The 26,849-nt window shown below is 28.0% G+C and overlaps 2 protein-coding genes across 2 annotated transcripts in view; one reads left to right on the top strand and one right to left on the bottom strand.

Moving 5' to 3' along the window:
* Positions 1 to 26,849, top strand: part of LOC136083024 (probable serine/threonine-protein kinase roco4) — a 56,537-nt gene that overhangs the window by 23,688 nt on the left and 6,000 nt on the right. The window contains exon 8 of the mRNA XM_065802436.1: positions 5,084 to 5,238. Within this exon, the coding sequence (XP_065658508.1) occupies positions 5,084 to 5,238 (155 nt within the window). The remainder of the gene's footprint in view (positions 1 to 5,083; positions 5,239 to 26,849) is intronic.
* Positions 303 to 3,136, bottom strand: LOC136083626 (uncharacterized). The gene is made up of 2 exons (XM_065803104.1): positions 2,745 to 3,136; positions 303 to 2,636 (listed from the first exon to the last, which is right to left on the bottom strand). Exon 2 carries the CDS (start codon positions 2,251 to 2,253, stop codon positions 382 to 384), a length of 1,872 nt encoding a protein of 623 aa, XP_065659176.1. The 5' UTR covers positions 2,254 to 2,636; positions 2,745 to 3,136; the 3' UTR covers positions 303 to 381.

The raw sequence follows: 26,849 nt of genomic DNA, 5'->3' as shown, positions 1-26,849 counted from the left end.
CTAAGATAGCACTTTTTTTTTTTTATAAAATTTTTTATACGCATCAATTAAAGACTGTTAATTAATAAAAACCAAAAAAATTAATGGGCGCTTATTTATAACCCCCAAAAGGTAGTCTCTAAAAGTCAGGTAAATTTTCCATAAAATTCTGAAATTGACATAATAAATAAATGCATTGAATTATATAATGTTATTTATTATGAAATATCAATTAAAAAATATCAATGCTTAAAGCCTTTTAATCCCTTTAGATAAAGAACTTTTAAATCCCAATAGATAAAGTCCCCTCCCCTCTGTCCCCTCCCCTCTTTATAATACAATAATTTTTTTAATGAAAAACAAACAAAATGTTTTTAAGAAAATAAACAAAAATAATAAAATTTACAAAAAGTTAAATTTCTCAAATAATAAAATAATCTCATTGATTTCTTTTAAGTCAATACTATAAAATCTTCCACTGTTTGACTGGACTTTAAGAGATTGCACTTTGCATAAAATATGCATTAGAGGTACCCAACAAAGATCATCTCTGCATGGCCACGTAAACTTGTTACATAAAGATTTTTTCATGAATTTCATATTAAGATCTTGATGCTCTTCTGAAATACTAAGAATATTTCCTAAATACCATTGAGCATCGTAAACGCAGGCCACATATTCTCCTGGTGAGTAACTGGAAATTTTATTAATATAAATTCTGCAAGTAGAAAAATCCACATTAGTGCAAATAATATCAAATGAGACTCTTCTTATTTTTATTGAGGTAAGTGACATTGGGATAAAACTGTGGTGGTTTCGTGTCCCAGGTATTGTCGAACAAGAACGATATCTCTCTTCCAAATTGAAGTTTGTAGTATGTGTTTCTATTGAAACTTTGTCAACAAAAAAAAAAGATATTCCTTTGACGTGTTGAACACACCAGCTGTACATTTTGCTTGGTGTGTCAATAGGATCGTTTAGTGATTGTAGACTGGCTCGTGCAACAAGACGTTTCACTGTTCCACCAACACCATCACAAGGGCTTTTACCATACGATGTTGCAAAAAAGTGCCACTCTGCAGTCATGTCAAAATCGTGTTTATGGTAGCATAAGTTGATAAGATTTTTGTAATTTTTATATTGTGATGCAGCTCCATCACTAAAATAGATAATGTGTTCAAATGTTTGTAATTGTTTAAGTTTATCAATAACATTACCGATAAAGCAATGAACAGCATCTGTTCCATGTTTCAGATGATCTGATATAACACAATAACTTTGACTATCAAGTTTTCCATCTTTTATAAAATACGCAACAAAGGGGTGCACAGTTGCTTGGCTGTTATTCCAGTGAAAACCTTGCACTGCATCCTGTATTAGAAAACTATAGTTTTCTGCAAAGTCAAGAAGAACCAAAGCTTGATTTTCTTTTAAATTAGTTTTCAAATGTTGGTAGTAGGTGGCTTGACTTTTTGATATAAAATGATGCACTCGTAAACTATCTAACTGTTCATAAACCATTTCAATAAATTCATCTAAAGGTAGAGTTGCTGGTACTAAAGTACATTGGTAATTTGATTTTTGCCATTGATAAAAGTTAACTTCACTAATTTCTTTTTCTGTAAACAAAGTGTCAATGTAGTCTAACAAAACCTTTTTAGCAGGACATTTATCGCAGCTATGCAGCATACAATCTCTATTTTCAATGCTACAAACCATTAATTTTAATAAGATTTTGTAATCAGAAATTCCAGGAATTTTCTGTACAAGGAGCTTTACATTTTGATGGTACTGGCAAACACAAACTGCATGCAGACCAGAAGCACCACCCACAGGAATGCACCACTTGGGCCTTAGCTCACAAAATTTTGAAAATCCAACTTTAAGATAATTATATTTCTTTTTAAACTCAATATGTAGCTCTTTCATATTGACTAGTAAAAGGCGCTTTTGGATATGTTGCTTTTTACTATCTACTTTAACTGAAACAAACTCTTTTTTTCCTGGACAAACCCTTGAATATTCATCGCATTCGTAGAAATGAACAACCTCTGTAATTACATCTTCGCTTAGTTTTTTACCCGATTTTGGAGAAGGTTTTGATAGTATTCCACTTTTTTTACTTAATTTTCTGGCTTGTACTACAGATCTTTTTGAAGTAAAAAAAAACTTCTGAGTTTTCTCTATTGACCAACTGTCTGGAGTGAGTGTAAGAAGTGTGATTTTTTCAGAATTTGACAATGTTTTTTCAAATTTTGACTTAATTTGAGTCATAATATTGTCTAAATCTGTGTTTGTTTTTTTCAAACATTTTTTTGAGGGTGATTCAATTCCACAAAGTGCAGCTATTTCTAAACCTAGCACATTGGCAACAGCCTTTTGTGTATGAGCTCTTACGCTATCAATTTTACGCTTTCCATATGCAACTCTATCTTTTTTTGAAACAAGTTTTAGAGGTGAGCATCCAAAACTTGCAATACTTGAATTAAGATCTTCTTTTAATGTATGGTTGTCAACATAAATTTCTTTTTCTTGGAGTTCATTTTCTTTTGTATTATGTTTGCAATTCAGAACTTTTCTGCAACTAGTGCAAATTTTTTGACCAGGTATTAAACCAAAATCTTTGGCATATGAAATACTGATAACTCTAAGAGAATCTAAAAAATAACGGAAATAATTATTAAATTTTTTTTTTTTTATTCATTTAGTGTTATTAAGGTATTTTTATTAAATTAAGATATTAAATATTGAAACTTACTTTTCACATTTTTTGCGTGCTTGTTCAATGGATTACAACAATACCTGCGATGTTCATTCTCATACCTCGACAAGTAAACTTTCTCGTGATAGCTACAAATAAAATCTATGGGATTTATTTTGCTTCTCAAAGAAATAAGCTCTTGGTTTAGTTTAGACAGTTCTTGGTAGCGTTTACTTTTATTAGATAGATAGCACTGTTCATTTAATGCTTTACCAATACAGCAAGTAGAAAGCTCAGGCATATTACTTATTATTAATTAGTTCTAAAATACAACAATTTATTTGGTTTTATTAGTACTTTTTAGATTGACATACTAGTAATATAGAATTAAATGAAACAATAACTAAACTTTTAAAAAGTAATAATTTTTTATGGAAAATTTACCTGACTTTTAGAGACTACCTTTTGGGGGTTATAAATAAGCGCCCATTAATTTTTTTGGTTTTTATTAATTAACAGTCTTTAATTGATGCGTATAAAAAATTTTATAAAAAAAAAAAAGTGCTATCTTAGGTAACAGATGCTTTGCATCACAGATCAATTTTACGAAAATCTCGATCTGACTCATTTTGGAGACCTATAACTTTTGAATGCAGCTCTTTAACCAACTGATTTTTTTAAAAATGTTTATCCACCACATGTAGATCAGCAGGCAATTTGATTTGTATTAACTTTGTAACTAGTTTTTAAGATTAAGGTCTTTAAAATCACAAAAAAACTTATTCTTAAAACAAAAAAATCAACTTTAGCCCGCCATTATGGAAAAAGTTAAGTTGCCAGAAATAATATTTTTTTCTTTTTTCAAAGTATCCACAGCACACTTGCTATCTTATAATAATTGAAGTATAAAACTAACTTGTTCAAAAGTTATTGGCTGTTAAAAATGATGAAAAAACCCTTTTTTCTTGTAGAGTGAAATTTTATGCAAAATAGCCCACTACTTAAATAGCGTTTTCTCAAGAACCATATTAGATATTGATCTAAAATTTTCAAAACATGCTTTTAACGTATATATGTACAAAATCAAAAAATTTCAATAAAATCTGAGATGGTCCATGAGGGACCTCATTAAAATTTGCACCACTTGGCATGGAATGACCCCCCTGCAAAACAAAAGTATTTTTCGTCATCGATGACTAGAAGGGATTTTGTGTTATAGAGTTGGTTAACTAGTTTCCTGCTACTTTTCTTTGCCATTTGTTGTTCTATAGTGTATTTTGGAGTCTTCACGTTTTCTATATTTAATATTCATTTTTTTTAACTGACGGCCAATTGTCGATTGATTTACACCAAGTTTAATACCTATTTTTCTCTGACTGACCCTTTTCGATTGTTGACAAGTCTCGTTAATTCGGCTTTCTTTTCTTTAGTCCAGGATGTCAGATGACCAGGGTGCTTTCTATCAGAAAACGATTGAACAGTTTCAAGTCTTTTTAGGTTATCATATATTGTACTTTGAGCAAATCCTTCCTTTTCAAAATGATGTACGATTTTTTTAATTTATATTAGGTTTATTAAAAAAAACATTTTTAGTCGCTTTCGAAAAGATTCTCGTTCAGCTGCATTTACCTCATTTTAAATAATTGTGTTTCAAATAATAGAGTTTATATTTTATAGAACGTTTATGCCTACGCATAAAATTACAAAAACTAATTATTATGCTCAAATAATGAAATTAGGATTTGTCCGATAACTTCCCCATCACCCTTTATGACTACTTCCAATCTATATTTAATGCATTAAATGATTACTTCCGATCTGTTTCCAATTCCAAATTAAGTCCTAAACTACCAGAACTGGATGTAGTTTGAGTACACTTCAAAAGTTTTGTTAGACTTGCTCTATCTGCAAAGCTAGTACCACTCACCCATTTTCATAAGGTTATACTGATATTCTTTCTCTTGAGGGCAAGATTCAAAAATTTAATTATACTTGCTCTATCTGCTGATGCCACTCACCAATTTTCATAAATTTTTTGAATCGTCATTAAGCAAAGTTGCATCTTTTTATTGAATCTGTCACTTCATGCTCTAAAAACTTATTTTTAATTTTTTTTTCTTGCACATCTATGCTTTGAAACTCTCTCCCATCTTCATTGTTTTCCTGACCCATACCATAAACATAAAAATTTCCTGACACCATCATCATGGTGACCCATACAATTTACAAATTTTCAAGTCTTTCATCAATCATTTTGCTTTTTAACATTATTCTTTGTTTTCTAGTAACTTAACAGTGGTTGTTTGAAGCTTTTTTGTTAGTGTATTAGTTTTAAAAGAATGATTAACAAAAATAGAAAATAATAAACCTATTTAAATTTGTAAATGTTATTCTTTTTTTTAGGTACTATTCTCTATTTTGAAGGTGCAAATGATGGTTTGAATGACATCATTTTCCTCAGTCCATCATGGGTTTGCAAATTAATGGCAAAGTTTATTACAGTTAATTGTGTTCATGCTTTTATTAGAAATGGAATTTTAGAACGAAAAAATATACCGGTATGTGTGAATTGTCTTACTTTATAGTTTTGAAGTAAATTTTTGTTTGTTTTTTCCAAATTACCTCAAATCCCATCCAAGATTTTTGAAGCATTTTAAAAATTAGTTATGGTAATAGTAGTTAAGCTATAAATTAGCAGTTAATAAATAAATGGAGAATAATAGTTCTGAAGAGCCCTTCTGTTCAAGAAGTCTTTTTTTATTTAATGTTAAAAGGTTGAGAAGGCCACTACAGATGAGGAGGCTACTTAATTGTGGTTACAACCCTCTCTCAACTCTATAACTTCGAAACAAAAATCTTGTTGCTGTGCGGAGAAACAAGTTGAGCATGGTACTACCAGGGATGTGGTGGGAATCGAACTTTGAACCACTCGCTTATGAAGCAAGTGCTCTACCATTACACCACCACTGCATATATGAACTCTAGCTTCTTAAATATGAACTCTAGCTTCTGGTCTTTTCTTCTGGTCTAATCTTCTAATCTTTTCTCATATTGTTGATTGGCTTTAGGTTGTCATAGGTTTGCTTGCATTTTCTAAATTTTTTGACATTTTAAAATTTCTGCTGTTATTTAAAAGCAATCAGCTGTAGAAAACATGTCTATATATCTATGTATATATATATATATATATATATATATATATATATATATATATATATATATATATATATATATATATATATATATATATATATATATGTATATGTGTGTGTGTGTTTTCAAGCCATGGAAAACAGTTCGTAATATGTTTATGTGTTTTCCAGCTGCAGAAAAGAGATCATTTTAGGTCTATGATCCTTACCCTACTATATATTTTTAACTGATCACAGCATTGAATTACTTAAATGCAGTAGTGGTGTAGTGATAAAGTGCTCGCCTCATAAGGAAGAAGTTGCAAGCTCAATCCCCATCAAGTCCCTAGTAGTAGTGCACTCGACTTGTTTCTCAGCGCAACAGCAACATTTGTCAAGGTGTTTGGGAGTTATAGAGTTAAGAAAGAGTTGTTTTGAAATCTTCTCTTATACAGTTAGAGAAATAAGTATCCGAACAAAAGATTTTTTTATGGAAAATAAACTTTGTCAGGTTATTTCCGAAAAAAAAAACTTAAAAAATAAAAAATAAAAGAAATGATTATTCTGAAAGAAAATTTTATTGCGAATTCAATATGCAAAAAAAAAAATATCAATAATAATATTTAATTGATAAAAAATTAAGATACATTTAAACTATGCAATTTTTTAGCATTAAATAAGTATCTGAACAAAATTTTAAAGATTAAGGCTTAAAGATTAACGTTTCTCCGAGTAATTATTTTTATTACTTTTTAATATCGAGTTGCACCGACTTCTGCAAGTCGACATGGCATCAATTCAACTAATTTCTTTGTCGTATCTGAGTGAATATCAGCCCAAGCTTCTTGGAGCATGATTTTTAAATCTTCTTTTCTTTTTAGACATCGTGTGCCACAATTTTTATCCAGAATAGCCCAGAGGTGTTCAATTGGATTGAGATCTGGACGTTGCGCAGGCCATTCAAGTAACTCAATTTGCTTTTGGATAAAAAACTCTTTTGCTTTCTTTGACGTATGTTTAGGGTCATTGTCATGTTGGAAGATAAAATGTTTTCCTAATCGCAGTTTTTTAGTTGAAGCCAGAAGATTTTTATTGAGAATGTTAACATAAACCTCAGAGTCCATAATTCCATTAATAAACTCTAGTTTTCCTGTTCCGTTCCAAGCCATCGATCCCCATACCATAACATTGCCTCCACTAAATTTTACTGTGCCTCGAATTCAACTGAGTGTGAATGCTTCCCCTTTTTTTCTCCATACTTTTTGAGCTCCATCGGACTTCACAAGATTAAATTTTGACTCGTCTGTCCACAAAACTTTCCTCCAGAATGATGCCGGCATATTTACATATTTTTTAGCAAATGCAAGTCTTCGTTTTCGATGGATTTTTGAAAGGAATGGTTTCTTGCGTGGAACTCTTGCTTTGAATCCACTTTCTTTCAATCGATTTCGAATAGTACATGAGCTCATTTTCAAATCTTTCTCAAGGAGGCTTGACACTTTTGGTGCTGATAAAAAGCGGTTTTTTTGCACCATCTTGACAATTTGTCGATCTATTCTTGATGTTGTTTTCACTTTGCTCTGAATCTGGGCTGATTTTGCACATATTCAAACATATTATACTTTTTAATCAGATCGCTGATGGTTCCTAATGCCATTCCAGTCGCTTTATTTATTGACCTAAACGTTTTACCTTGCTTGAACAAGTCAATAACCAAATTGCGCTGAGCTTGGGACCATTCCTTGATTTTAACATTTTGTACTGTGCCATTATTGTCATTATTGAACACTTATAAGTTTGCAAAAAAATTAAAAAGTTATGGTTGTTAAAAATGTTATTAAAAGTTATATGATTTTTTAATAGCATTTCATAATATTCTTTGTTTAAAAAAAAAGCAAGAAATATTTTCTAATACTGATACTCTTTCTCTTCTAGTCAAGGTTCAAAAACACATTATAAGAGTAATTGTTTTATCTATTAAGCTTGAGCCTCTCTCTCATCGTCATAAAGTTGCCTCTCTTTCTCTTTTCTACAAATACTATTATGGTTGTTTCTCGAAGGAGCTATCATCTTTACTTCCACCAACCTAAATTCATTCTTCTTTTTTTTCTTTTACATTCTTTTACAAAACTCATTCTGTCCCTGCATGCCCTAAAAACTCTTTTCTAGTTTTTTCCCCCACATTTTGATTCTTTGGGACTCTCTCCAATGTTTCATGACTCATACAGCCTTTAAACAGTTTAAACATTGTTCTTTTCATTTCATGACTCATACAGCCTACAACTTTTTAAGTCTTCATTAAACAGTTTCCTTGTTCCTTAAATCTATTCTTTTTTCTAATAATTTAATAGTGGTTGCTTGCAGCCTTGTTGAGAAAGAATCAGAATTAAAAGAAAAGTTTAAATCGTGTTATTAAATATTTGATTTTACATTATATTAGCATTGATATTATATAAATATTGGTACTTTATTATTAAACAGTTTGAGGTACAAAGGGTGTTATTTTAAAGTTTATACTTGAGTTAATGTTTTCAAGTTGTTTAGTCTTTCCTTAGAATTATTTCTGATTCAACAATTTTTTATTCAACTTGACATATGTTTTCTATTAAAACATGTTAATTTTGCTCTAAATAAACTTTAAAAACTTTTAGTTTTTTGTGTTAATTTAGTTAAGGGGCATCCTTAAAGTGATTTCATATAAATATATTATAGAAATAATCCTTAAAGTGCATACGCAGTAAAACCAAGGCCCATTGCTGAAGCACACAATCTGCCAGAGTTTAGCAAAAAGCTAAAAAGGAAAGGTTGTATATTGACTTTATCAGTTGTTTACAATCACAACCCTCGCAATTAAGAAAAATGAGGTCAGAAAAATAATTAGCTGTCCTCAATGTTTTAGAGGTCAGCAAAAAAAATTTGAAACAAAGGTCTTACCATAAAACATAGTAATGAGGTCGGCAATTTTTGCCAGCCTCAAAAACTTTTAGGTCAGCATTGCCAAATGCCGACCCTAAATCCAAGGGTTGCAATCAACATGCATACATAAGGGGCAGAATTTTAATTTGTAATTCACTTGATCAATTTTCTATACCTTATTTTTATCATCAGACTTTTAAAATAAAAAACTTGTTAAATTGTTTGAAAAATTATTAAAACATGAAATATCTAAAAATATTGGAAATACAGCTGTAACATTTAGAAATGTTTTATCCTTGTGGATCTTTAAAATATTTCTACATATTTATAATTTTAAATTTATTTCAAAAAACAAGTTTTTCTAATTTTTAGTAGTTTTTTTTACATAACTTATATCTTTCCCTGTAAAAAAAACTTTGTGGTACTTGATCTCAGTGTTAGAGTGAAATTAACTTAAAAGCATTTAATTAACATTTATCAAAAACAATGTCTCACTTATCGAACATCCTTTCCTACTCCGTCACTGCAAGTTGTTAAAGATTGACTATAAATGCTGAATTTTAAAAAATTAAAGTAAAAGCGATTTTACGAAGCTATATATTAATTAAATAATAGATATAATTATATATTTCCAATATCACACTTTTTTTTGCTAGAAAATTGTTTTTTATAATTTGTAAAGAGTTCATGTTTAGCTTTTTATGTTACACCAAAATAATTTATTGTTGATAACAAAAAATGACAAATGATTATTTTTAATAGTTAAATAGATTTTAAAAACCTGCCTAAATGCTAAAGTTTTGATTAGTTAATTTTTATTGCTCACAAGCCAATGTAACGGTTTCCGGTCAAAATTAATAAACTACCTGCTATCAATTATTGAAATTGAAAAAATTAAATGACATCTTCAACATGATGAAGTGGCGAGATTTGTATTGTCAACTTTTAGAGGCTTCATTAGAAAAGAAGGTTAATATTTAAGTAGATAGCAAAGTTGAGGATATTTTAATGGGTTTGAGTATAGCAGGTGGAAAGAAAAGGGATTTTACGAATGAGCTGAGCAGGAAATAAAGGAGACAAACACTGAAACAGTTTAAAGTTAAGTTTCAGAACTAGTTGGATGGTGATGTCAAATCTAAAAAGAAAATTCAACCTGCACCTCCTCCATTTAATCCTGGTAATTAAATAACTATGAAAATGGAGACTGATTTAGATAGCACTTTATTTACGTTACTTTTGTTTAAATAACTTAACAAATAAATTTATTTTTAACTTGCTAAATAAAAATCTTCAAGGAAGAATCACTTTATATATATATTGAGTAAAAAAGATTTTGATTAAAATACTTTCATTTAAAAAGAATTTTTAAAGTCATATATCAAAACAACTTAAATTTATATTTTAATCCTACAGTTTTTAACAGTTTGTTTAAAAAAATGTTTGACAAAATTTTACAATTTTTTATAAAAGACATATTCATAAATAAACCCAAAAACATGAAATTGTCAATTGATTGAAATTAGTAAGATAGATAACAAACTGGCAAATCAGATCCAGTGGAATAAAAATTATGTTATAAAAAAAAGTAAATTGACAAATTATCTCAGTTGGTTTTGTAAGTAACTTCTATGTAAATCATTGAGATATGCACAATACTTGTTATATGTATCAGTATCAAGCACTTTTTAACCGATTTCAAATTAAAGATAACCAGAAATGTATACTAAAGTCTTTTAATGTATTAATGTATTTAAACTATTCTTTTAGATGTTTAAAGATTTAAAGTGCTTTTGTTTTTTTTGTTTCTATTATGATAAATGATAACCACACACATTTTTGATAAAGAAAGTTGGCGTTGGAGGCAAAGGTTATCTTGTAATTCAATAACTATCATTTATCATTACTTAGTTTGTAAACAAATAATAAATTTATCTACACGCTCACAAGTATTAAAAGACATTATTTATGAAGAGGTGGCTTAAATCACAGAACTGTGTTTTTCCAAGTAATGAAAATCTTTTACAAAACTGATAAAACAGAAAAACTATATAAGTATATTATATAAACTTATTACCCTTACATTTTGGCTCTAGGCTTTTTAAGGTATTTTTGGTCAATATCTTCAATCACCACAATTACAAAACATTCTTATTTGAAATAGACATAAACATCTTTTATTTAGGAAGTTTTACAATGCTTGAAAGTATCATTACTAAAACATCAAAAAATCTGGTTTTCATCATTGATTCTAACCTTTCCATTTACTAGAATTCCCATTTAATTGACAGGTAGGAGTAGTAGAGAGTTGTTTTGATTAAAAATGATTTTAAATAAGAAGCAGTCTACTAAACTAATAATAAATAAAACAAAATAAAAATGAAAATATAATTATAATAATATTGGTTTACAATTTATTAAACAAAGTTACAAAAAAGCAATAAAGACTCCAATAATCACATCCTTGGCTTGGGGGTATACATACGCATCAATTCACCTATTTATCGGGAAATCAGGTTTAAATCTTCTGACCTTTCCTTTATGTGCTTTCGCTTAGTACGCTCTATATTTTCTCCTTGTTCTTTATCCTTTTACTTTTTCCCAAGACTGCGCTCTTTTAGATATAATTTCTGATCAAACTGACCATGCCTTCTCTCTTTACCCCTCTGCCAATATTGTTGTTACTGGAGACTTTAAAGCTCATCACACTGAAGGTTTAAATCTTCTGACCTTTCCTTTATGTGCTTTCGCTTAGTACGCTCTATATTTTCTCCTTGTTCTTTATCCTTTTACTTTTTCCCAAGACTGCGCTCTTTTAGATATAATTTCTGATCAAACTGACCATGCCTTCTCTCTTTACCCCTCTGCCAATATTGTTGTTACTGGAGACTTTAAAGCTCATCACACTGAAGGTTTAAATCTTCTGACCTTTCCTTTATGTGCTTTCGCTTAGTACGCTCTATATTTTCTCCTTGTTCTTTATCCTTTTACTTTTTCCCAAGACTGCGCTCTTTTAGATATAATTTCTGATCAAACTGACCATGCCTTCTCTCTTTACCCCTCTGCCAATATTGTTGTTACTGGAGACTTTAAAGCTCATCACACTGAATTGACTGGCTTGACTCTAATGCCACTGACCCTGCAAGCACTAAAGTCTAAAACTTTTGCATTTCCTAATCTCTTACTCAGATAGTTAACTTTGTGACTCATTTTCCTGAGAACCCTAACCATCAACCTTCAATCCTTGATTTATGTCTTTGAATATGATTATGATCTCTGATCCTAGCTTGTGTTCAGTTTCTCCTTTTTTTCCTTTAGGTGGTTCTAACCACGCAATGATGTCTTTAAATTCTTTAAATTTAAATCTTGAACTTCCTTTTTGGACTCACCCTATCATCGCAATTATTTATTATTCTCTTCATGATTGTCTTTGTGATGGTTCTTAAGCTGATGTCTTTTCTTTCCCGGGTGGAAAATGGGCCTCCTATGTAACCTCCTGGATTTGGGTGGGAAAAAAAAATTATTTATTTTTCCTTCTTGTTGGTTCCAAGTCAAGCCTTATTCTACTCCATGGTTTTCACCCTTATGTGCAGCTGCTATATCTAATTTTATTCATTTTTTTCATCTTTTAAAACAAGAACTCTCTTGAGTACATACAGCTATTTATTAATGCAAGAAATCAATGTAAAAAGGTGCTCTCAGATGCTAAGCTCCATTATTCTCAGTTCACTAAATCTCGTATCTTATCTAAGAGGTTAAGCTCTAAAGACTTTAGGAAAATCTTCAACAGTGTCATTAACAAAGGTAGGTTTAACATTTCACCTCTCATTCATGGGACTGATCTTATTACCTCTCCCAAGGGGAAGGCAGAACTATTTGCAAAGAACTTTTCTTCATATTCGACTCTTGAATCTTATTGTCCTTCTCTTCCTTCTGTTCCAATTAAACAGATTAACTCATTGTTAGACATTCAAATCACTCAAGCTTCTGTTGCCAAAGTTAAACTCTTCTATGGCTTGTGGTCCAGACAACATTCCTGCCATAGTCTTATAAAATTGTTCTCCAGAACTCTTTTCAATTCCCTATGAACTATTTATTATGTGCTTGACTGAGTTTTATTTTCCTGTCTGCTGGAAAATGGCATCTGTTGTTCCAATTTTTAAAAAATCCAGTGAAATTCTGATCTCTCAAATTCTCCTCTGATCAGTCTTCTTTCTGTTATTAGCAAGGTCTTTGAGTCTTTGATAAACAAATTTCTCACATCCCATCTTGAGTCAAATAACTTACTGTCAGACAATCAATATGGTTTTTGATCCTCTTACTTGACTGCTGACTTGCTAGCTGCTGTGACTGAAAGACTGTATCCTGCGTTAGATGGAGCTGGAGAGGCTAGGGCTATTGCTCTTGATATATCTAAGGCTTTCAACAAAGTTTGGCATACTAGTCATTATCAAATTGTTTCTTTTTAACCGTTTTTATTAAAGTCCTTCTTTGAATACCAACACTCTTCTTCATTTCCATTTACTTCTGGGGTACCACAAGGTTCTGTCCTTAGTCCTGTTTTATCTACATTAATGATCTTCCCAACAACCTTGTTTCATAGTAACTCTTTTTGCTAATGACTCAACTTTATACTCCTGTCTTACCAAAAAGTCTTCTCTTTTCGATCGCGTAGAACAGGTAGCCAATCTTGAATCTGATCTCACTTCTATAACAGATTGGGGTCACAATGGCTTGTAAATTTTGACTTCAACAAAACTCAGTTATTTACTGTAAACTATTGCAATACTGTCGACATTTCTATATTAACAAATGGCAGCCCTCTCAAGGAGTTCTCTTTTTGACAATTTCTTGGATTATCGTTTACTACTTATTTTTTATAGAAACCATATATACAATCGATTGATAAGTTAGCATCTGCTAAGATTGCTTCTCTTTACCTCTACTAATCTCTTATTCGTCCTTGTATGAAATACTGTTGTCATATTTGGGCAAGTTCTTCTTATGATGCTCTTTCTCTTCTAGGCAAAGTTCAAAAGCGCATTGTAAACATTGTTGGACATATTATTAGCAATGGATTATGCATTCTTCACTCTTCCAAATTTTGGAAATGAAGTATGAAATATACCTTAAAAAATCAAAAATGCTGTCATTAAAATAAAATCTGGACTGCTTATTTTCACTATTAGATTGCTTGCCAAGTGCAGCAAGAACAGCATCAGCAATATAATTTATTTGAATTGATTATCATTTAGTAACTTGGTTTGCTTCATCAAAAGGCTCCTGAACAACTTTGTTTTCTTTTTCTGGGACATAAATCATAAATTCTAATTTAAAAACTCTCATAAAAATAAATTTAATTAGCTAAAGTTTTACCACTGATTAATTGTAGATTAAATTTAATTAACTGCTGCCTGGTCAACAAATATGATTAACATTGAACCATGAATGTAATCCTTGAAATGATATCTTTAATGATAATGTTATGATAATGTAATGTTATGAAATCTTTAATGATATAAAGGTTTCAAGTTAAGAAGATACTTAACAAATTGTTATGATTTATTAAATAAACTTATGCATTCATATGAAATTAGCATACAAAAATTCTAATTGCTTATGACAAAAACAAAGTAATACAAAAAAGTAATAACACAATTAACCTTAAAAAGTGGTCTTGCTATGTCATCAGTGAAAAACTTTTTTTTTTTTAAATTAGGTAGTTTCCAGGTTTTTTTTAACTATGACTGGTTATTGATAAAATAAATTTCTAATCAAGAAGTTTTATAACTTAAAACCATCATTCAACATTAGGTAAACTAATAAAACAATGAATAAGTCAAAACTAAAAAAAAATATAGTACAAGTATAAGAAAAAAAAATGTTGATATTTACAAAAAAATCTTTTTTTTTTAATTAAGACTAAAATAGAAGAATAAAATAAAAATAAATAAGAATAAAAAGTTACAATAAAAACTTAATATAACATAATTTGTTTAAATAATGTTAAAGCCTAATAAATATGCTTTAATGGTTTACCAAAGTTTTGTTTACGCAAAACTTGTAAATAGAATAAATAAATTTTAAAATTATTAAATAATTTTTGTTCATTAAAAAAAAAATATTAATAATAATATTTGTAATTATCTATAAAGATTATAACAGCTAGACTAATTTATTAATCATAAAAGAATTTATAACTGCAGGTTATCATTGAATGCATATATAAAATTGGAAATCTTTTTAAGTCACTAATTAAAATAGACAGATAGACGCAGCGCAACGCAGAGTACAGACCTGTATTTTTAGAAAAAAGTTTTTTTAACTGAAAAAATAAAAAAAAAACATAACAAAAAATTTTACTAAAAGAAATAATGGACATACATGAAAATACAATCGTGAAATTGTTTAACAATAAAGTAGAAAAATTGGAAACAAGATTATAATTTTTAACAGAAGAAAATAAAAGTAGGAGATTTAAAAAAGTCCGTGGAGTTCGTTAGCGAAAAGTACGAATGTTTGTTAGAGGAAATAATGGTCTCTAGAAAAATAATAACTACAAAAACTCATCAAAAATCATCATAAAAATAAGCAAAAGATTGAAAACAAAAAAGTTTTATTGATAAACTTGCAGAATTAGAAGATAGAAGTTGCCGAAGAGAAAGAAGATAGAAGTTGCCAAAACAACTTAAGAATGAATGGACTTGAGGAAAATGAAAACAAAAATTGGCAAGACACAGAGAGTAAAGTGAAGAACTTTGTGAAAACAAAGCTAGGAATGAATGAAAACATTAAAATCGAAAAAGTACATCGAGTTGGAAGAAAAGAATTTGGCGAAAAAAGAAGAAATAGAACAATTGTAGTAAAGTTTTTGAACTATAAAGATGAAAGCTCGATATTGTCAACAAAGATTTTTACAAACAAACAATGCAAATAAGAAGAAATCTGTTTACTGAAGCAATGAGTTACGATTGAAAGGCATTATTTTCTAATGAATAATAACACACAATTAATTAAGAAAAACTCCTTTATTTTAAAATTATCGAAATATAAAAATTCTAAAATGGATTCAATTCAACAAAATAACATTAAATTGAATTAACAAATTTTCTTCAAACTAATGACTTTGAACTTAATGAAAAACTTGATCTTAATTTAAATTACTTTTATGATACAGGTGCTTTACAAAATAACTGCTCTTATTTTCATAAAAATAAAATAAAATTTATTCAGTGGAATCATATTAATGTTATTCATTTTAATATTAGAAGCCTAAAAAGAAACTTTTAAAGTTTTTACAATAACTTATTAGAAACATAGAATATTTTTAACGTAATGTGTAACAGAAACGTGGTGCAGCCCTTTTGACATTGCATTGTACACAAATCTCCATCTCTCAGGCTTTAATATGGTCCCGCTTGCATGCAAAACAAACAAGTAAGGTGGAGGTGTTCTTATTTATGTAAACAATAATTTGCAGTTTATTATCAGGTCTGACATGAGTATTTCTGATGGCGATAAAGAGATTTTAACTATTGGGATTATTACTGAAAAAAATGAAAATATAATTTTAAGCTGATATTGCCAACCATCAAGCGCAATTAAAAGTTTTAATAATTTTTTAACTAATGATAACATAAAAAAAGGTTTTCACGAAAAAAAAATTAAATTATTTAATTGGTGATCTAAACTTAAATTTTTATGACTATTACATAAATAGCAACATTAAAAATTTTTATAACGATTTGTTTGAAAATGGAGAAATTCTTTTAATAAATAAACCTACAAGGGTAACAACAAAATCAGCTTCACTAATAGACAATATTATTACAACCGATACTTCAAATAAATTGCTTAAAAAAGGAATTATTAAAAGTGATTCATCTGATCATTTTCCCATTTTTTTCTTTATTAATAAAACTACTGAATTATTATCTCTACAAAAACAAATAATTATAAAACGACTCATTAACGATTAAAACTTCCTCTTATTAAAAGAGCAATTATCTTTGATAAACTGGAATCTTATTAGTTGCTACTGAACCAAACAATATGTACAATTCATTTTTTTAAATATTTTATGAAATTTACGATGTAAATTTTCCTAAATGCAAGATTTTTAAAGCAAATAAAAATATAAAATCACCATAGATTACAAAAGATTTAAGAAAATCCTCGAAAATAAAACAAAAACTGTATATTCAATACCTAAAATTTAAAACAAATGAAAATAAAACACTCTATAAAACTTATGCAAAACAATTTGAAAAACAAAGAAAAAACCTTAAAAAAATTACTACACCAATTTATTTGAAAAATACAAAAATGATTCTTAAAAAACATGGAAATGCATAAATGAAATCATCAGTAATCATAAATTAAAAATGTGCTCTCTCCAAATGATCATATTAGAATAGCAGCTAAAATAAATAAATATTTCGTATTAGTTGGACCAAACTTAGCTAAAAATAACCCTATTGTCACTAATATAGCAAATGACACTCCCCCTCTCCTTTAAACTCTTCTCTAAATATTTTTGAAACAACATTTGAAAAAATTGAATTGGCCTACAAAATGATTAAACTTAATAAAGCGGTTGAACCAGACGATATCAATGGAAATATTATTGGTTCTTATGACATCATTAAAAATATTCTTTTAAAAATTTTCAGTTGCTCAATTAAACAAGCAATATTTCCATATGCTCTCAAAATAGCTAAAGTTACTCCAATCTTTAAAGGAGGTTAACTAACTAAATTCAATAACTCACCCAATTGCCCATTTTCAGTTCTCCCGGTTTTTTCAAAAGTTTTGGAAAGAATTTTGTATAGTAAAATATATAACCATCTAACTATAAATAAAATATTATACAAAAATCAATTTGGATTCAAAAAAAATAATTCTGCTGAACATGCAATATTTCAACTTACTAGAAGTATTGCAAATTCATTTGAAAAATTACAATATACTCTAGGCATCTTTATAGGCTAATCAAAAGCTTTTGAAACTATTGATAACAAAATTCTTTTTAAAAAACTACAACTCTATGGAATCACATGGAATGTATTATTATTAAAAAACTATTTAAAAAATCAGCAACTATTTGTTAAAATAGACTCAACCTTATCATCAAATTTATTAAATATATCATGCGGAGTTCCACACGGATCCATACTTGGACCTTTGCTTTTTTTAATTTATGTTAATGATCTCTATAAAGCAACAAATTTGACAACAATTATGCTTGCCGATGACACAAATCTTTATTCAACTGACAATAACTTACTAACATTAATCAACAAAATGAATAGTGAAATCATTGAAATATCTAAATGGTTCAAGTCAAACAAACTATCAATAAATATCAAAAAAACTAAATGAATCCTCTTTTACCCAGCTTTTTAGAATATACCTTCCTTGTATATTGATAATACTAAAATAAAAAGAGCTAAAGTTACTAATTTCTCGGTTGTTTACATTGATGAAAACCTCACATGAAAAAATCATGTTAACAACCTAAACAATAAAATTGCTAGAAGTATAGCAATGCTATACAAATCACCTTTTTTAAATAAATATATTTTAGTTCAATTATATTACTCATTTATTCTTTGCCATATTAATTATGCTAATCCTGCATGGGGTGGTGTAAATAAAAGTACACTAGACGTTCTTTATTGGCAACAGAAGCATATTGCTCGTCTCATAAACTTTAAAGACCGTTTTACTCAAGTCTTTTACTTAAAATGAATATTCTAATGTATATCAACCTAATGTATATAATATTCTTTGCTTTATGTATAAATGTAAAACTAACACTTCCCCCTTATCCTTTTTATAATTTATACTTAAATTAAAAAAAAAAAAGTTAGATCTTCAAAATGAAAACTTTATCCAACAACTTTTTTTGCATACATTTGGTAGATCTTGTATCTCTTATCAAGGAGATTTTTATGGAACAAAATAGTTTTGAAATATTTTGATTTTACTCAAGAGTGGAATTAAAACACATTCAAAAGAAAACTTAAACAGATAATTTTATCTATCGATAACTTACTCTTATATTTTTAATTTATATAAAAAATTTTAAAATTCAATTCTTAGTATTTACATATAGGACTATTATATATCTTTTACGTTTATTTATTTTAACTTTCGACGAGAATATATATATTTAATACAATAAATGTAACAATGTAGTTGAAAAACAAAGCGGTTCTTGTCGACAAGACCCTAAGGTCTTCTACGAGATCTTGCATTGTTTCTCTTTCAAACTTAACTAATCTTGTAATCATTCTATTAAAATTATTTTAATTGTATTTTATATATGTATAAATATTTTAATCTTATTGAAATTATTATAATTATAAAATGACTAATATTGTAAAATATTTAAGGAAAGAACAAAAAATATTAAGAATAAATATATACCAATGGTTATTTTTATATGCTCACTTGAAATTGTGTTGATGAGGTTTTAATTATTTAAGTTCTTTCTATCCAATTGCAATATCAAAGTTATCCTTATATAAATACTTGCCTATATTTTGATTAAGTCTAGGGGTTTACAAGGTTCCATTCTGTTTCTGTAATGATCCTCACCTGTATTCATGATCTTCCTGATCTGCCTCTGAATTGGCTGGTTGATTGCTTAGGCATTTGATCTTAGATCTGATCTCTCTTCTGTGATAGTTTGTGGCTATATATATAGCTTGTGCCATTACTGATGAGTTTTTATCAAAGCTCAAGTGTTTACTGCTACTAATTATTTCAATATGATTAAATGTCTTACTGAGTCCTATTCTGCTTGTTTTGATTATCTTTCACTACTGACTTCTCCTGAAAACTATCATTTGCTAAGTCAGCCTATGATTTCAATGTTGCTTTGTTTTATCATGCTCACTACTTTTAATTTAATTCACTTATATACTGTGTGTTTTTATATTTTTTATATTTTAATACTGTGTGTTTTTATATTTTAATTATAATTGAACTATATATTTTATTAAAGTTTAATTATTTTGTAGTATTTATATATATTAGTATTTATATATACATCTTAATTTATATATTATATATATTTGCATATATATATTTATATTATATATATATATTTGTATATATATATTGTATATTATATATATATATATTTATATATATATATATATAATATACAATATATATATATACAATATAATATACAATATATATATATATATAATATACAATATATATATACAATATATATATATATATATATATATATATATATATATATATATATGTATATATATGTATATATATATATATATATATATATATATATATATATATATATATATATATATATATATATATATATATATATATATATATATATATATATAAAAAGAAGAAAAAGCTTATATACAAATCATAGTCAACAGAAATTTTATTATTAAAGTATACCTAAAACAAAACAAATAAGTCTTACGTAGTGTAAAAACTTGTTTTGATTTACTTCGTTAGAGAATACTTTGTGATTAATTTTGTTAACTGAATTTTGATTAAAATGAAAAATACTTCAACAAAAACTAACAAACTAATAAATAAATCATAAACTAGTAAACATATAAATTAAAATTAATAAACCTCTTTAGAAACCTCCTAGTAATAGACGCATTTTATCATACTAAATTGCCTTTACTAAATTGCCTTTACTAAATCAAAATTAATAAACCTCTTTAGAAACCTCCTAGTAATAGACGCATTTTATCATACTAAATTGCCTTTACTCGGCAAAAATTAAAACAAAGCTGAGAAAAGAATATAAGATAATATAAAATATAAAAAGATAATGTTAAAATATAAAGATAAATAATGATAGATAAATAGAGTTATTATAAAAATATAAAAAGATAATACAAAACCTTGAAAATATCTTTGTAATATGAAAACCAGCAGATAAGTAATATATTCTAAAAACTGCAATAAGACTAACTTAATACTGTAATAAGACTAGATAAATTTTAGTCAAATGGGTTGTTAATAAACAGTTTTTCGGGTGATAATATGATGATACAAGTTGTAATATCAAAATGATGTAAGAAGCGGATGAACATATTGTTTAGAAGTAAAGTTTTTTCTACGTTCCGAATCAAAGTAACTTTGAGACCATAACAAAATCAAAATTTCAAAAAAATTTCATTTTTGTTTTTGTCTTTGGTAAAGTCAACATCAAATTATATTTCGGAAATTTTTATTGTATAAGATTGACTGCTCAGTAGTCGCAGAAACAGTTCGTACATTTGCATCAAAAAACTTGGATGATTGTATAATTCTTGCAAATAGTTTAGCAAAATTTAGCTATATTTCTTGAACAGAAAATAAGAAAGTATTATGAGTTTGGAAAAAAGATGCATTAATGGATTAACTGATGTATTACATTTTTAATCAAGTTTTTGCAGTTTATTAAACAATTAAAAATAAGATGGAACTTAAGCGTCAGCATGGAAATTATTAAAATCAACTTCGGAAATACTGTTGATTGTAAAAATTTCTTGTGATAATATACTTAAATATCCAAACCATTGTGAAATCAAGATTTAGGTAATTTAAAAGTATTTTAGTAAATGTTTCTCATTGTTAAAAAATTTAAAAATGTAAAATACAGTTGAAACCAGTCACAGAGCAGATTAGCAAAAAAAGAACTGTAAGCTTTGCATTAGGCGTCCAAGAGATATTATATCTTAGCTCGTTTGAAATTACAAGGCAGCCCATTTACATGCAAATCAGATGTCAGTAAATGTATCGATATATTAAATGTTAAAAACGATGAATGAGATGTTTATTTTAGTAATATTCAAAAATAGTACAATAATAATACAAAGATCCACTTTATTTAAAATTATAATTATTGATAATAAAATAAAAAGCTGTCTTATGTCTACAGAAGAATAAGCTAATAATTTAAAGTTTCTACTTAACTTGGAAAGTTCTCACAACAATCCACAATCACCTACAATGGCTTTTTTTTTAATTTGTTAAAAAGCTCCTAGAAGACCTACTCATCTTATCGCAAAGCAATATGGAAGAGCAGTTTAACTAGGAAATTTACACATCCTTAGCTGGTCAGAGCCAACAACCAACCTCAGACCTCTTGATTCTCACAAAGAACTCAAATCACTGCACCATGCACAGTGGGCCAGTAGGTGGACAAAATGGGAAAAATTTTAGTTGTCTAATCTTGAAAACCTATTTAATTTTAGTATCTACATATATTAGGAGAAATCTATTGATAATTTATTTATATTAAATCCCTTAGTTACCAGGACTCTAAGCATTTGAATATTGAGATTAAATAAAAAAATAAAAAAATTATAAATAAGTAATTAACGGTGACATCAACGTTGTGTTATATTTCAATTACATCTACGTTTTTGAAACAAAAAATTAGTACATGTTATTCTAGAGTATTTAGAGATAAGAAAAACCAATGTGTGAAATAAATTTGTTATAGCATGTTATCTCAGTTATACTTTGAAAATCACAGATTAAAAAAAAAAATTTCTTAAGAAACTTATTTTTTGCCGCACAATAACTAATAATTACCACAATTTGCCATGTCAACACATGGCAAATTGTGGTAATTATTAGTTATATTTATAACACTTATATTTATTTGAGCTATATGATGCTTCAATTGAGTTTTAATTGATTGCTCGTCCCCTTAAATCCCCGTTCAGATTTTATGTATGTTTTAACTTGGTTGCTATGGTACTAAATTTTGCATAGCAACAACTCATTTTTACATTAACGTTGTTTTAACAGTATTTTACTTGCGCTAAATACACAATATTGTGGGTATGTATTAAAATGAGATTCAGAATTCTTATGAGGTTAACTTTTTTTGGTTACTATGGATACCTTACTTTGCATAACATAGCAACAACATACTTTCGGTAGTTGTTAGTAATTTAATTACTAACACTGACAGTAATTTAATTACTTTTAATTTTAATTACTAACGCTTGTAGTAACTTAATTACTAACAAGTATTAGTAGTCCAGGCGGCATATAAATTATAACATTTTACTTTTAAATACAAAATACTTGTTACAATAATTATTTAGGTATGGTTTTGTTAAACTTAGACATTCATAATTTTCTCCAAAAAAACAATCTTAGTATTTCAAAACAAAATATTACTGAAGATATATTAAAATTTATTCAGCCAAAATTTGCTGATTTTAAAGACGTTGATTTTAGACATGCTGTTCAACGATTTGTTTACTTGTATAAAAAAAGTGGAAATCTGCAAACTATACTGTGAAAAATTTTGAAAAGAAGTTTGTGAACTGGCTTAATGAATATTTAATTGTCAGAAAAAAAGACAATGAACCAACTGCAAGTAGACGTGGTCGAAAACCAGTTGCATTTGATAATAGTTCTAATAAAACTAAAAAACGGCGTGTATCGTGTTTAATTGATCTCATTCATCCAATGAATTATTTTTTGCTGCTAATAAAAAATTTAGAGATGAATCTGTTGTTATTGCTGCCAAAAATGTTTTAAATATATCAAATACAGATAAAGCAACTAAATATTCAGCAGACGAAGCACTGGCTTTAATAATTGATGCAAGTCTGACAAAAGCTTCCTATCAATTGATTAGAAGCGGAGCCTTGGAGAAAGAATATAACATCTACCCCGCTTACAATGATGTCAGAGATGCAAAATTGAAATGTTATCCTGCAAACATAACAGTGGAGGACTATTCAGCTTCAGTTCCTTTAAAAGATTTAATGACTCATACTTTGCAAAGAATCTGTGCAGTTCAGGAACCTGTACTAAGGCACTTGATATTGAACGACAAAGCAATAAAAACAATGACACTAATGTGTAAGGCTGGTTTTGATGGTGCTACTGGCCAAAGCATTTATAAACAAGTTTTATCAGAACCCGACATTAACAGAGATTTAAAGCGTGAAGAATCATTATTTATTACTTGTCTTGTCCCATTGGATTTGACTGGATTTAACAACAGCAACGAAAAGGTGCCTATTTGAAATCAAAAGTCGTCCTCCACAGCCTATTGTAGACCCATAAGATTTGCATACAAAATGGAATCCAAGGAATCTGTGATTGAAGAAGATCAGTACATTAAAAGTGAGATAGAAAGCTTGGGTATGATTTTATTAGAGGTTTGCAGATCTTCTATTAAAGTGAACTGTATTATTGAACTTACAATGATTGATGGGAAGGTTCAAACAATATTATCTGAAAAAAATAACTCATACCAATGCTGTTCAGTGTGTGGTGTCTCTCCAAAAAATATGAATAGTCTTGATATCCTTAATATAGATTATACTAACAGAGAGTTCAAATATGGTCTTTCCAGTCTTCATGCATGGATTCGATTTTTTGAGATGTTATTGCACATTGCATATAAAAAAGAAACAAGAAAGTGGCAAGCAAGATCTAAAGAACACAAAGAAAAGGCATCTGTAGCTAAACAAAAGATTCAGACTGATTTTATGAACAAAATGGGACTTGTTGTTGATTTCCCTAAAAGTGGTGGTTCTGGAACAAGTAATGATGGCAATACCTCAAGGCGTGCTTTTGCAGCATATGAACAAACAGCTGAAATTCTGGGTATTGACCAAAACCTTATATTCAGATTTTACATTATCTTGGTAACGCTCTCTTCAGGATATGAAATAGACTGCTTAAAGTTCAAGGATTATTGTTTTGACACTTTTAGACTATATGTGTCCCATTATCCATGGTATTACATGGCTCAATCAGTTCACAAAGTATTGATACATGGACATGGCATAATTAAAAGCCTTACATCACCGATCGGACTTATGTCAGAGGAAGCTCAAGAGGCGAGAAATAAAGACTTTAAATCTTATCGCGAAAATTTCAGCCGAAAAACATCCAGAAAAGCAACAAATACTGATCTTATCAATAGACTCCTAGTTTCCAGTGATCCTGTTATTTCATCATTGCGTAAATCAACATCACACCAAACAAATCATAAAGCATTTCCTTCAGATGTTTTACAATTACTTAAACAATCTTCAAACGATATTATTGTTTTATAATTTTTTGATGTAATTTAAAATTGATAACGTTTTCTTGCACTATTTTTTGCTTTTATTATTCCTAAAACATTATTTACCTAAATACTCAATTTTTATTCAATATAGGTGGGTCAAAAATCCGATAAGATATTCAAATATCAATTTACCACTTTGTAACTAAGGAAAGTATCCGGTAACTAAGCAATATAAGTATCCATAACAACTAAATTTAAAAAATTATCACTTTTGTAAGAAGTGTGATCTCATATTGGTACTCATGCCAAATTTAGTGAATATAGCACTTATAAAATATCTGCAGATAACAAAAGTAGGTTGTTGCTAAGCAAAACAAAAGGTATCCATAGCAACGAAATAAAAAAATATTACCTTCATAAAAAGCGCAGACATCATATTAGTACTCATACTAATTTTAGTGAATATAGCTCTAATATTAAATTAGTTATGAATTTTGTCCAGTAAAAGTGCATTCTGGCCCACTGTGCCATGGCTAAATAAAGTTATTTTGCATTTTCAATAGTAATTGCTACAATTCATTCCTTATATGGAGTTGCATGTGTATGCAACAAAAAGCTATGCACATTCAATGATTACATATTTTATTGATAAAACGAAAAGAAAAGTATTTACCATTTTTATCATTTAGTTTAACAATTGATTATTTTGTCAAAATAACCACTTTTATTGAAGTTTAAGTAGAAGGACAAATATCTATCATGAAAAAAAAGTTTTAAGTAATTTCGAAATCAGCATAAAAAATTAGTTAAGAAAAATTGGTTAAACTACGCATATCCAAAGAAAGTTAGTTTTGGACCCCCTTATCATAATTTATGTAGTGGTGGTAATAAACTTCTCCCCAGAATCATGTTTATTAATAGTGGCATTTTAAAAAAGCTCAGCACCAATTATGTAGTTTATCCCGTCAGATAAACATCATCAACATTTATGTTTTACCCTTCAATTTATGCCTGCTCTTAAAAAAGGACTCCACTTCAAACAGCCAAAAATCTAACTACACCCAAATTTGTAAAGCACTATTATTTTTAATGAACTATTATGGAAAGTAAGAAATGTGAATTCAATATCAAATAACATGATAAAATAAAAAATAATTAAATCAAAATAAAACTTTATTACAGAAAAAAAAAGTCAAAATAAGCATTTATTATATCAATGGTCAAAAATTGGTTGAAATATATAAATAGAAAATAAGAAACACTTTAGTAATAAGTTCTAATATAAAAAACTCAAAGTATTACATGACACAGCAAAAGTAAAAAACGTTATAACATAAAACTTTATTAAAACCACAACTAATCACTGGTACTTTTTGGAGAAATACACTCAAGCCGATAAGATAGAGAAATCTATGTAAATTTGGAGGGAAAAAAAACCATACAAAGTTTATAAACACCTGATGCTGACAAAGATATATAGATAGAATTTCGCTATTCAAAAGTATAACATAATGAACAACATGTGAACTAGTCTTAAAATCAAATTATAAACAAGTAAGTGTATCATTAAAACCCAATTAAAAATTTCTTTTTTTTTTTAAATCTTAAAAAGATAAAAGAAGTTTAAATAAAATTTAGTAAAAACAACAAAAACAACAAATGAAGTCACTACAATGAAATATGTTAACAAAGCACAAAAAAATTAAACATAATATTAAATGGATTAAAATGAGGTGAAACTGTTATACCAATATAAGCAAAGCATTTTTAATAACAACCAGACTATCAGAGAAAAAAGTATATATATGGAAAAAAAAGTGTATATATATATATATAAATTATGTTAGTTTATTCTACAAATAGAGTGCTCAATTTTCTTAAAGAGCAAAGCAATAGTAAGTTAAATTAGTAAAAACATTTATCTTGATTTTTCTTCAACAAATTACTTCTTCATCAGGAAGAATGTCTAATCATCAATATATATATATATATTATATATATATATATATATATATATATATATATATATATATATATATATATATATATATATATTTAAACAACTTTAAAAAGTATTCTACAC

The sequence above is a fragment of the Hydra vulgaris genome, chromosome 08 (assembly GCF_038396675.1).
Source record: "Hydra vulgaris chromosome 08, alternate assembly HydraT2T_AEP".
NCBI classification, from domain to species: domain Eukaryota; kingdom Metazoa; phylum Cnidaria; class Hydrozoa; order Anthoathecata; family Hydridae; genus Hydra; species Hydra vulgaris.
Note: the sequence above shows the minus strand (reverse complement) of the source record. Positions and strands in the feature narration are given on the sequence as shown.